This window comes from Peromyscus leucopus, chromosome 1 (assembly GCF_004664715.2).
Source record: "Peromyscus leucopus breed LL Stock chromosome 1, UCI_PerLeu_2.1, whole genome shotgun sequence".
Lineage (NCBI taxonomy): Eukaryota > Metazoa > Chordata > Mammalia > Rodentia > Cricetidae > Peromyscus > Peromyscus leucopus.
The window spans coordinates 102,368,533-102,381,572 of NC_051063.1; the positions used below are offsets into that span (position 1 = coordinate 102,368,533).

General features: G+C 38.6%; 1 protein-coding gene across 1 annotated transcript in view; it reads left to right on the top strand.

The window, feature by feature from the left end:
- Nup98 (nucleoporin 98 and 96 precursor) overlaps positions 1-13,040 on the top strand; it is a 98,689-nt gene that overhangs the window by 7,370 nt on the left and 78,279 nt on the right. The window contains 6 exon segments of the mRNA XM_028889159.2: positions 4,111-4,214; positions 4,954-5,055; positions 5,166-5,342; positions 8,020-8,159; positions 10,975-11,082; positions 11,695-11,875. Coding sequence (XP_028744992.1) covers positions 4,139-4,214; positions 4,954-5,055; positions 5,166-5,342; positions 8,020-8,159; positions 10,975-11,082; positions 11,695-11,875 — 784 coding nt within the window. The 5' untranslated portion in view covers positions 4,111-4,138.

Sequence of the window (13,040 nt, forward strand, 5' to 3'; positions counted from 1 at the left end):
AAAATAAATAAATAAAAAATAAAAAGAAGAAAGAAAGAAAAAAAAAGAAAAGATAGGTTGCATTTGAATGAGACACTTTCTTTGTGGGTTAAAGATATTTGCTGCCTTCTTCTTGTTCTTGGGTCTGAAGCAGTTGAATTTCTTTAATATATAGGTTTTTTGCTTATTGCCTGTTACTTTTTATGATTGAAAGTGTCTTTGCAAAGTTAGAAGATAGGTTAAACTTGAGTTATAGTTACCTCTTTGACCTTATGAAATTTTGTAAAACCTTATTCTTTTTTTTCTAATCTGCAAAATAGAGGTGATAATAGCAGTGATAGCTAATACCAACATTCTTTCATTGATTGTTGTTGAGATGAAAAATATAAATGAGCTTGTAGATGTTGAGGTATTTTCCAGGATATTTTATTATTACTTAAAATCCCTTTGTGAAATGAGTGTCTAATGAATGGTAGGTTTCTGTCTCAGGGTAAGATTATTAAAAGTAAAATGTTGATTGGGAGCTGTAGAACTTAAGGTGTATAGAGTCAGTGTAGCCAAATCACAAATTACAACTAAAATGTTCTATGAGGGTACATTTCACAGAGGAAAAGTTGTCATTAATCACCTTTTAAAGAGCGGCATGTTCCTCAAATACATGTCAGATTTACACAGACAAGTTTCCTGTGCTAGATGAATAAGAAAGTACTTGTCTGCTTGGTGTGGTTGTGCACCTCCTTAATCCTGGCACTTAGGAAGCAGAATCGGGTAGATCTCTGAGTTCAAGGACAGCTTGTTCTACAAAGTAAGTTCCAGGACAGCCAGGGCTACACAGCAAAAACCTTTCTCAAAACAAAACAAAACAAAAAAGAACAAAAGATAATGTGGCAGTCCCAGGTTCAGGTCCTGAGATGGGGAAGTGCCCAACCACCACATGAGTTTCATACAAGTGACTAGCCCCTAAAAAGCTCAAGCCATCTTTATTTATTTATATTTCATGAACAAGCATGTTTTTCCCACCCTCCAGCATTAACCTCCAGCAAAAACAAATATAATTTTCCCCAACTTTTAAACCAGAGATAACACTTAGCATTTTTTTTAACTTGGCTAAATATGGAGCCAGGCACATCTTGTCCTTACAAAGCTAAAAGGTGATAAATATAGGCACACATTTTCAAGAACAACAATATTGTTAAAAACTTAAAGCATATTTATGGAAATAGGGGTGATTTGCTGTAAGCTGCTTGCATACAGTTAGTTTGTATTTCTCCAACTGTTCCCTTGTCCTGTCAAAGGATTCTGCATACCTAAGGCTCTCTATAAAAAATGAACTTTAATTAGGCACTCTTTTTCCACCTTAATTTTTCCCCAGAATTAGGAGACATGGTTATGTCCCCTGTGTTGCTTCCTTGTATGTAACTACTAACTTTTCTTTTTTTGATTGTTTTTGTTTTTGTTTTTCAAGACAGGGTTTCTCTGTGTAGCTTTGCGCCTTTCCTGGAACTCACTTGGAAGCCCAGGCTGGCCTCGAACTCACAGAGATCTGCCTGCCTCTGCTTCCCTAGTGCTGGGATTAAGGCCTGTGCCACCACCACCCGGCTGTATGTAACTACTAACTTTTATTGCCTCCGATCCTGTCAGCACTGAAACAGAAAAGTTCCTGGGGTCTGGGGTGACAGCTGGTAGTTCCAGATAAGAAACCTGAGAAACATCAGTTCCCAAAGAATTTTAGGGGAAAATATTTCAGAAAAAAGAGTTTCTGATAATGATCACATCTTTCCCATGCCTGACTGATATAAGTGAAACCAAAAACTGCTGAGAAAATCATCAATATTTATCAGAGAAGAGATTATGCAGTTTGCTCGATCCCAGCAGTATTCTGAGCTGTCCTGAGATCCACTGGTCTCTTGAAGACCTGTTTGTAGCAAGAATTGTTAAAAGGTCTTATTAATAAAAACAAACACGAAGCCAGGTATGGGAGTGAATGCTTAAGGATCAGAGAAACAGAACCAGCCACAGCTAACCTCACCTTGCCAGTTCTTCAGCTGATCTCTTTCCTCAATCTAGAAGCCTCTTTGTCCTCATACGAATGGATCTCAGCTGACCTGCTGCTCAAAAGCCTAAAAGCTTAACAGGCTCTAGTAGTTGATCCTCATGCCTTATATACCTTTCTGCCTCCAGCCATCAATCACTTCCTGAGATTAAAGGTGTGTGTCACCATGCCTGGTTGTTTCCAGCGTGACTTTAAACTCACAGAGATCCAAATGGATCTCTGCCTCCAGAATGCTAGGATTAAAGGCATGTGCTACTATTGCCTAACCTCTGTTTAATATGTGGCTCTTCTGTTCTCTGACCCCCAGATTAGTTTATTAGGGTGCACTATATTGGGGAACACAATATCATTACACCTGTTGGATAAGTGTTCATATGCTGATCTGAAACTAGACCACATGGCTCACGACATGAAAGTAATAGGGATATGAGAGGAATAAGGTTAAGTAAGGAATATGATCAAAGTATGTTTACATACACAGCACATGCTAAAAATAATAGTAATGAAAAGGACAAATAATCAAAAATATGCTAATAATAATAATAATAGTAATAAGGGCAAATAACAAACGTCTCCTGACACTTACAATGATAGTTATAAATCTAAACTTCCTATATATAACCTCAAACACTGTAACTAACTAACCCTGTATCCAAAATCAAAAACACAAAAAAGTTGGAGGTGCCTAGCAAAATCAACATGATAACTGGATAGCACTTGTTTGTTTTGAGGGACACATGGTCCATGTGTCCAGGCTGGTCTTGAACTGTTTGTGTTATGAAATAGAATTTTGAAAAGGTATGGTAGTACATATATAAATAAAATTTACCATTCGTGTATTTTTTGCTAACAAGTCTATTCAAATCTTGTTTTCCCTAACATATCTATTCAAATCTTTTGGCTTTTTTTCTTGGGGGAGAGGTCTTTCTGTATAGTCCTGGCAGTCCTGTCTGTTAAAGGCAATGTGCCACCACACCTGGCTAAAGGTAGGGACCTTAAAGCAGATCTCATTACTAAAGAGTAAGTGATGATGACATGAGCCTCTAGCTGTAAGGCTAGTAAGTAAGTACTCTTTGCCACTGAGCTACCTCTCCAGCCCTGGCCAGGGAAACAGTTTAGATAGTTGATATAACAGAATATGGTCATAATTGTTGATGCATATACTGTATAATCTCCTAGGTCTTGTTTTTTGTTGTTGTTGTTTTGAGACAGGGTCTCATGTAATCTAGCTTTGAGCTGTGTAGCTGAAGATGACCTTGAATTTCTGATCCCCTTGCCTCCCATCTCCAGAGTGCTAAAGTTATGGGTGTTTGCCACCACATCCAATACTGGGGAGCAAACCCACAGCATCATGTATACTGTTTATACTGATCTGTATTGATCTCTGTTATGATATTTAAACAAAAATTAGGTAAAAATTAAAAAAAAATCTGGGCCAATGAGATGTCTCATCTTTCTGCCAAGCCTGATGAATTGAGTTGAACTTCCAAAACTCAAAAGGAGAACATATTGCTGTCCCATCCTCTCACCTCCATACATGTGCTGTGGCATTTGTAGGGATGCATACGCTAAAAGCGTTAAATTGCCCAACAACTCAGCATATACATGAAAAACATTTTAAAGGGATGGTCATTGGTAGGATCAGAAATTTAATTTTACATTACAGTACTAGTTATTTTAGCAAGTGTATAGATTAACGAACATTTTATAGGTTTTAATTATATTTAATTATTTATTAAAATATTTTAATTTAGCCGGGCGGTGGTGGCACACACCTTTAATCCCAGCACTGGGAGGCAGAGCCAAGCGGATCTCTGTAAGTTCGAGACCAGCTTGGGCTACCAAGTGAGTCCCAGGAAAGGCGCAAAGCTACACAGAGAAACCCTGCCTCGAAAAACCAAAAAAAAAAAAATAATAATAATAATTTAATATATTTAGTTTATTCATTCAAGGTTTTAGTATATTTAATAGCAGTATGCTATCATTTCTATGGGCCTAACTAATGTTTGTAAAATGGTAGATTTCTTGAAACAAATAACTTTCTGTGGTGTCTCAAAGGAGTAACTTTTGTTTTACAGCTTTCTGAAGCAAACACTTGTTTGGAAGATGTTTAACAAATCATTTGGAACCCCCTTTGGGGGTGGGACAGGGGGCTTCGGCACAACTTCAACATTTGGACAAAGTAAGTTTTGAAAAATAATGAAAAAGGAGAAAATGTCTTAATTTGACTGTCTTTTGTTGGTTCAGTTGTTTTGTTTTGAGACTGGTTATCACTGTAGCCTGAGCCGGCTTATAACTATTTATGTAACTCAGGCTTTCAGCTCTCAATCCTCCTGTCTCAGTTTCTCAAGGCATGAGCCACTGTGATAGTTTTAACTATCAACTTCACATAATCGAGAGTTAGATCTGAGACCATCTGTGAAGGATCCTTGTGGTTATCTTAACTGATGGGGGAGGATCCACCCACTGTAGATGGCTTATCTGTCCCTCCACTGCCTGTGCTAGGCAGATACTCTACCACTGGGCAGCATGCACCCTGTGGTGGTTCAGAGTCACACCTTTTGACTTCAAGTTCATAGTCTTCTGGAGACAATGAGTAAAATACCTTGGCTTGATTTCTGTCTTGTAAGAATTTTGATGGGAATTTGAGAAAGGCTTCAAACTGTATTAGTGGTCCTACTTAATGCAGTGTTAAGAAATGTAGCTGGGCAGTGGTGGTACAGGCCTTTAATCCCAGCACACGGGAGTTAGAGTTAAGAGGATCTTGTGAGTTTGAGGCTGGACTGGTCTACAGAGTGAGTTCTAGGACAGCCAAGACTACACAGAGAAACCCTGTCTCAAAAAAACCAAACCAGAACAAAATAAAACAAAGAAATGTTTAAAACTGTTTTACTCACAGACCCTGGATTTTGCTGTTTCAGATACTGGCTTTGGTACTACTAGTGGAGGAGCATTTGGAACATCTGCATTTGGTTCTAGCAACAATACTGGAGGCTTATTTGGAAACTCACAGACCAAACCAGGTAAGAGATTTTGTTTGGAATACATCTGGTTTATATGTAGCTGGAATAGAACTTTACTTGGTAACTACAATTTACTGCATGAACTTTTTTTTCCCCTTCCATGTCTTTAGGAGGATTATTTGGTACCAATTCATTTAGCCAGCCAGCAACCTCCACAAGCACTGGTTTTGGGTTTGGTACATCGACAGGAACATCAAATAGTTTGTTTGGAACTGCAAGTACAGGAACGAGTCTTTTCTCATCTCAGAACAATGCATTTGCACAAAATAAACCAACTGGCTTTGGGAGTAAGTAGAACACCATTCTTTGTACTTCTAATAGTTTAGTATTTGATTTGTTTGTTGAATGTGTTCTCTCTTCTTTGCTCTGTGCTCACTACCTCCTTTCCCACCAAGTGGTCAAAACCAGGAAATAGAATCTGAAAATGTATTGAGTTTTGTAGGCCAGAAAGAGGGCAGTAAATATATCTCTTAAAGAATGGGGGCTTGAAGGAGTAGTATTTGTAATAGATGCAGAGAGGAAGAGATGCCTGACAGAGAATCTCAAGAGTTCAAGGTCATACTGGTCTACAAAGTGAGTTCCAGGAGCCAGGGTTACACAGAAACCTTGTCTCAAAAAAAAAAAAAAAAAAAAAAAGAGACAGAGACAGATGCCTGATGCAGAATACCCAGACATAGGATGACAAACCAGGTCAGAGTAGTATTGTTGGAGTTATGCTGACAGGATGTCAAGAAGGATGTGTTCAAGTCAGTCAGTAGTGTTGTACTGCAAAGACAACTCTCTCCTTACCTGTGTCTCACATTTACAGTGAAGGACTAGAGCACCTGGAACGAGAAGTACTGTGTATGCTTTGATTACTCCCCTCCATTCCTTGCTCATGGCAGAGGTTTTTAATTTTTAACCCTTTAAATTTGTGTGGCTAGTAACTGCTTCTTTACATAGTACTTTAAGACAACCACTAAATGTGCCCTATGAGGTGATGCTATTTATGGTACAAGAGCACAGTAATATAAGTGGCTAACCAACCAACAGTATTTTTTGAAAGGCAAAATTGTGGGGATGTTGGGAAAAAAAAATGTTTTTTGGTGTGTCTAAGTGAGACAAAGTCTCATGTATCCCAGGGTGGCCTCAAACTCTTGACTCTACCCCCCCAATTGTCGATATTATATACAGGTTTGTGCCACCATTTCTGGTAGGATGTTGAAATATTTAAACATGCCCTATAAAATGCAATCTTAGGGTGCTAATTCAAAAGTGATATCCGCTCCCCCCCCCCAATTTTTTTTTTTTTTAAAAGCCAGGCAGTGGTGGTGCACACCTTTAATCCCAGTACTCAGGAGGCAGAGGCCAGCCTGGGCTACAGAGTGAGTTCCAGGAAAGGCACCAAACCAAAGCTACACAGAGAAACCCTGTCTCCAAAAAAAAAAAAAATTTTTAAGTGATATTCCTACTAACTTTAAACTATATATTAAGGTTAGAGTTTGTTAGAAATGATAATTTGCTAATGAGCAATCACACGCTCATAATGGTTATTAGCATATCACTTAAGTTAAACATTGACAGGTAGATTTTTCTTGTTTACTGACATTTCTGCCACTGTGTGATGTCTCTTTGGTTTTTAGAGACAGGATTTCTCTGTATAGCTTTGCATCTTTCCTGGAACTCACTCTGTAGCCCAGGCTGGCCTCAAACTCACAGAGATCCACCTGCTTCTGCCTCCCAAGTGCTGGGATTAAAAGTATGCGCGGGGTGGGAGGTGGTGTGTGTGTGTGTGTGTGTGTGTGTGTGTGTGTGTGTGTGTGTGTGTGTGTGTGCGCGCGGCGTGCGCTCGCGTGCCCACGCCCCCCCCTTGAGGACTTCCCATATTTTAAGAAAGATAGTCTGGGGGCTGTAGAAGGAGCACTGGCTGCTCTTACAGAGGACCCAAGTTCAATTGCCAGCATCCACATGGCAGCTCACAACTGTCTGTACTCCAGTTCTAGTGGAGCCAGCATTCTTACCCAGACATACATACAGGCAGAACATCAGTAGACATAAGATATAAATAAATAAATCATTATGAAAAAAGAAAGATAGTCTTTAATTTCTTTATTTCTTTTCTTTTCCCCTTTTTGAGACAGGTTTTCACAAAGTACTTCTAGCTGACCTGGAACTCACCATGTAGACAAAACTGGCCTCAGAGATCTACCTGTCTCTGCTTCCCTTCTGAGGTTAAAGGCATGGGCCACTATGCCCTGCTAGGTAGAGTCTGCTATTTCTATATTAGTTTCTTTTTAGATTTTGAGACAAGTATCTCACTGTGTAGCCTGGGCTAGTCTGGAACTCACTGTGAAGCTAGCCCAAACTAGTGTTGAACTGAAAGCATTCCTGATATAGCCTCCCAAGTGCTTGGATTACAGTCCTGCTTCTGAGTTAATTTCTATAAAATAACCAACAATGCCCTCTGATTTTACATTTTTTTTAGGGATAGTCACATTTTATGCTAACCTGTCTATGTTTAATGCTTCAGTAGGACCATTTACATGTTCAAAATATTCTCATAATGTATGGGTACATGAAATATTATACCTAAATAAAAAAACAGGATATTTTTGTGTTGTGATGTCTGTTATGATGAGGTGTTCTCAGAAGGACAATTTTATTCAGCATTCATTCTTGCTTAGTAAAAAAAAGAGAAAGGGAATAAAATACACAGTTAAATGTTTCTTTTTAGTCTTGTCTGTTATATCTAAGAACTACCTGCACATGTAGCTAATTTATGGGTTTGGATTAGTTTACCTTGAGAGTTGTAGTAGCCTGGAAGCATGTTGGTATGGAATATTGCCTAAATAAATTTGCTCAGGAGAAATAAATAATATTTGACAGTGTGAAAGCACTGCTGCCATTACCCACCCTACCTTATTTCCAGGGTGTTCAAGATGAAGTTGTTTGCTATTTAATTCTCATTTTCTTTCCAATTGACAGATTTTGGAACAAGTACTAGCAGTGGAGGACTGTTTGGAACTACAAACACCACCTCTAACCCTTTTGGTAGCACATCTGGCTCTCTCTTTGGGCCAAGTAGTTTTACAGCAGCACCTACAGGAACCACTATTAAATTTAATGTACGTATTTTCTTCCAGAATCTTCTTTTTTTTTCCTATGTATTTCTTTGTAGAATGAATTGTCAGATTGCTCCTATTTCCAGTAATTCATATCATAATTTGGCTTTTTAAAAAAAATAAGCTTACTTATTTTTATGTGTATGAATATTTGTTGCATGTGTGAATGTTCGCTATGTGCATGCAGTACCCAGGGAGGCCAGAAGAGGGTATCATGATCTCTTGGAATTGCAGGAACAGATGGTTGTGAACCTCCATTTGGTGCTGGTGTAATATAGGCCCCAGGACCTTGGCATAATTGACGACACTTTAGAGGCCCTCTTCTGACCTTAGAACCCAACACATAGATCCCAATACTTGCCAAAAAACGGGAACAAAGACCTAATCCGTCAAAGATCTATTCCGTACTTCCAGGATCCAGGAAAATCCTTAAATGTACTAACCTTGCTTTTTTGCTTCTGTAGTTTTTACTTCTTGGTAAAATTGTTCTTGCTAGCTGACCAGGTTGTGGTTTTATGTATACAAGACAAAGATGAGTGAGGCTCGGGGCTGCATGATTTGGGCAAGCTCCCTATGTAGCCTTCAGTGGGCAATATAGGCTTTCTTTTCAGCTTTAAGAGTGTCTGTGGGATGGGGGTGGGGGTCTATGCCGTTAACCCCAGCACTTGGGAAGCAGAAGCAGGTGGATATCTGAGTTTGAGGCCAGCCTGGTCTACAGAACAAGTTCCAGAATGTCCAGGGCTACACAAGAGAAACCCTGCCTCAAAACAAAAAAAAAATTCTAATTTTTTCCTTTTTTTTTATTGCCATGGTGGGCATTAAGTCAAGGTCTCATGCATAGTAGGTAAGCACTCTACCACTGAGCTGAAATTAATTTCCAGTATGAAACATCATCTAGATTACAATGTATATTAAAATTGTGCTCACTTTAGTCAAGTTTGTATTTAGTGTTGATTATGGTAGCCATATAAAGCAGAATTCCTGAGGCAGGGTCTTGCTGTGTAATCCAAGCTGACTTTTTATTTTTTTTTTTTTTTATTTATTTTTTTTTTTTTTGGTTTTTCGAGACAGGGTTTCTCTGTGTAGCTTTGGAGCCTTTCCTGGAACTCGCTTTGGAGACCAGGCTGCCTCGAACTCACAGAGATCCGCTGCCTCTGCCTCCCGAGTGCTGGGATTAAAGGCGTGCGCCACCACCGCCCGGGCAAGCTGACTTTTTATACTAACTACATAGCTCAGACTTGCCTTGAACTCAGTGATCTTGCTTTCCCTTTTTAGTGCTAGGATTACAAGTATCTGTCAGTATTTTCTGTTCTAAAGCAGAACTGGGGTAATCATCTATTAATAGAAATAAAGAATAATGAACAGATCATAGAAAAAGAACTGAAAATAAGACTTCTTCATGAAGATACGTAGAATAGTCTATCATCTATTCAAGAATAAAACCTTGGATCTCTGTCAGTTTGAGGCCAGCCTGGTCTACAAAGTGAGTTCCAGGACAGGCTCCAAAAGCTACACAGAGAAACCCTGTCTTGAAAAACAAACAAACAAACAAAGAATAAAACCTTGGATGGAATGGAAAAATGGGACAATAAAGTGGATGGGAGGGTTAGTGCACTATGGGCCTTGGGATTAAACTATGACCTTCAAAGGCATGTGTGGGCTATATAGAACATTGTCTCAAAAAATAAAACTGGGTGTAGTGGCTCACACCATTAATCCTAACACTCAGGAGGCAGAGGCAGGTGGATCTCTGAGTTCAAGTCCAGCCTGGTTAATATAGAGTTCCAGGACAACCATGGCTACATAGAGGCCCTGTCTCTAAATGAATTAATAAAAGAATGAAAAATAAAAAGCAGATAATTGAAGAACAGATGATACTGCTTTTAAAGGTTTAAATATGTATACTTTTTTTTTTTTTTTTTTTTAGTAAATTGGGTAAAACCATTGGTAAGAATATATTACCTGTATTTTACCATATAATTGGATAGCTTGAGTTGAGAGGCTAATACTTAAGTTTGTGGTAAATTTGTTACCAAGATGGATTTATCTGGGCTAGAGAGATGGCTTAGTAGTTAACAGTACTTGCTATTCTTACAGAGGACTGGAATTGGGTTCCCAATACCTACCTATTGACTTACAACTGTCTATTAATTACTCTTAACTCCAAGAGATACAATGCCTCCAGCCTCTGCACTCACATGTACATATCTACATTCAGGCACACACAGCTACATATAATTAAAAATAATAAAAATTTTTCTTTAAAAATGAAGATGGGGTTCATTTTTGTTCAGATAACTGTGATGTGGGGGAAAGATCAGAAATGTTACCCTATATTTTAATCAAGCATCCTTGAAAAACAATTTGATTTTGCCATGAGGGTCTTACTGTGATGCCCAGACGGGTCTTGAATTCCTGGTCTCAAAAGATCATGCTTCAACTTCAAAAATATTTGGCACTATAGGTTTGTGCTACTGTGCCCAGCTCCGTCTTTTAGTTTGTTTGAGATAAGGTCTCACTCTGTAGCCTTCCTGGGTTGGTTTGGTATTCACGGCTCCCTCTGGAATGCTGGGGTAGTAGATATAGGCCATCATGCCCTCCTAAAAGTGTTTTTTGAGTAGGTGGGGGGGGGGTGCCTTTGCAAATGTTAGACAGGCATTCACCACTGAACTTTATCCAGCCCTTGGCCCAATCTTGTTACAAAAGGAAAAGTGGAATAATTTTAAAGTTCAGTGGTTGACAAACTGTGTCTGTAAGAGTTGGACTTAGGAAAAAAAAAAACTTGGACTTAGAAATGTGCCTTTGTCTTCCTTTGCAGCCTCCCACGGGTACAGATACTATGGTCAAAGCTGGAGTTAGCACTAACATCAGTACCAAGCATCAGTGTATTACTGCTATGAAAGAATATGAAAGCAAGTCACTAGAGGTCAGTACAGAAAATGAGCTTGATACTTTCATGATACATAAACACAGCTTTTTCAAATATTTGATTCTTTTCAAGATTAAGTGGTTCGAATTGGGTCTGAGTAAAAGCTTTACATTAATCAAGGTGTTTTTCAAGATCATATATTATTATGAATACTTTTATTTTAGGCTGAGATAATATTCTCCACATATTCAGGTCTATCTAGTATTCTATTCTGGTTAGATATTTACAATGCAGTGAGAATGCATGTTTATGCATACATGACGTTTTAGTAAATTTATGCAAAATCCTAAGTACGTGGCTTAATAAGTTTTTCATTAAGTGGAAAGATATTTATCAAGTGACAGTATAGAGAAAAAACAATAGGAAAAGAAACAAGAATAGCTAACATCCCAATGCCCTTATTAACCCTGCCCCTCATCATAATACTTTCCTTCCAAAATTAACTATCTTGATTGCCCAATTTTTGCCAGTCTTTGAGTTTTATATAGATGGACACTTCAGTATTATTACACTTCATCAGTGACGTTACTCTGTAATAGATTGTTGGGGAGTCTCTTCTAAGGAATTTTTTTTGCCATATGTTAAGTTTGGTAATGTGCTTACCTTCAGGAACTTCGTTTGGAGGATTATCAGGCTAACCGTAAAGGCCCACAGAACCAAGTGGGAGCAGGTACCACAGCTGGCTTATTTGGGTCTTCTCCAGCAACTTCCAGTGCAACAGGACTCTTCAGCTCCTCCACCACTAATTCAGCCTTTTCATATGGTCAGAACAAAACTGCCTTTGGAACTAGTAAGCACTTTGTTGTATCATAAAGAAGAATGGTCAAATAAATGTAAATCATGACTCACTTCATTACAAGAGCTGTGGAGAAAAAATAATTTGGGGATATTTATGAATAGGGAGAGATAGTTAAAAGTGAAGATGGCTAAAGAATCCTTCATTTCAGAGGTGATATTTGAGTAGTAACCTACTCAAGGGTAAAAGAACTGGTTGTATTTTTAGGAAAAATCTGCTAACTTGAAGCTATGAGTCTCAAAACTCTGAGGTTTTAGAGGCTTTTTTTGAGGGTCTCACTCTAACTCAAGTTGACCTCAAATTCAAAACAATCTTGCTTCAGCCTTCCAAATACTTGTGTTATAAGCATGAGCCACCAGGCCCAGCAAAACTCAAGTTTTTACCTAAGAGGTAAGTGTTCCAGAATTCTAGGGGACATAAGGGCTCTGTTTAGTAGGACTTTATGAGTGGATCAGAGCTTGACTTTTTTGATAACAGTATTGCTATGTAAACTTGGCTGGCTTGGAACTTGCTAGCTACATAGGCCAAAGTAGCCTTAGATTATGGCAGTCTTCCTGCTTCTGCCTCCCAAGCGCTGGACATGTAGGCATATGTGCCTTACCCTGTAAGACATGACTTTTTATTTGCTTGGGAAACATTAAGGTTTATTTTGAAAGAGAAGTCATTTGATAATGAGTGAAGGTTCATTCTGAGGATTACTACTATATTCAGAGTAGTACAAAGTAGTACAAAATTAGTATAAAAATGCTGGGTGTGGTGGTGCACACCTTTGATCCCACTTGGAGATCACTTGGAGCATTTGGAGACTGAGGCATATGGCCCTGAGTTCGAGGCCAGCTTGGTCTACAGAGCAAGTTCCTGGACAGTGAGGGCTACACAGAAATCCTGTTTCGAAAAACAAAAGCAAAAAATTGTACTTTCAACATGAAAGATTGATAGAGTCTTAAACAAAAGGGCTGGGATTGAGTGTGTAGCTCAAGCATATTATATAAGGCCCTGTTTTCAGTCCCCAGGAATACATGATCAATCAGTCAGATTCTAAACCCTGATGAGATAACCGGAGTTGATTCAGTATAGGGTGTGAAAGCATTTAAGGTGATTGCTAAGTTACTTGATAAAAATACTGCTTTTGCAAAAGTTACAATACAAAGCTTACATT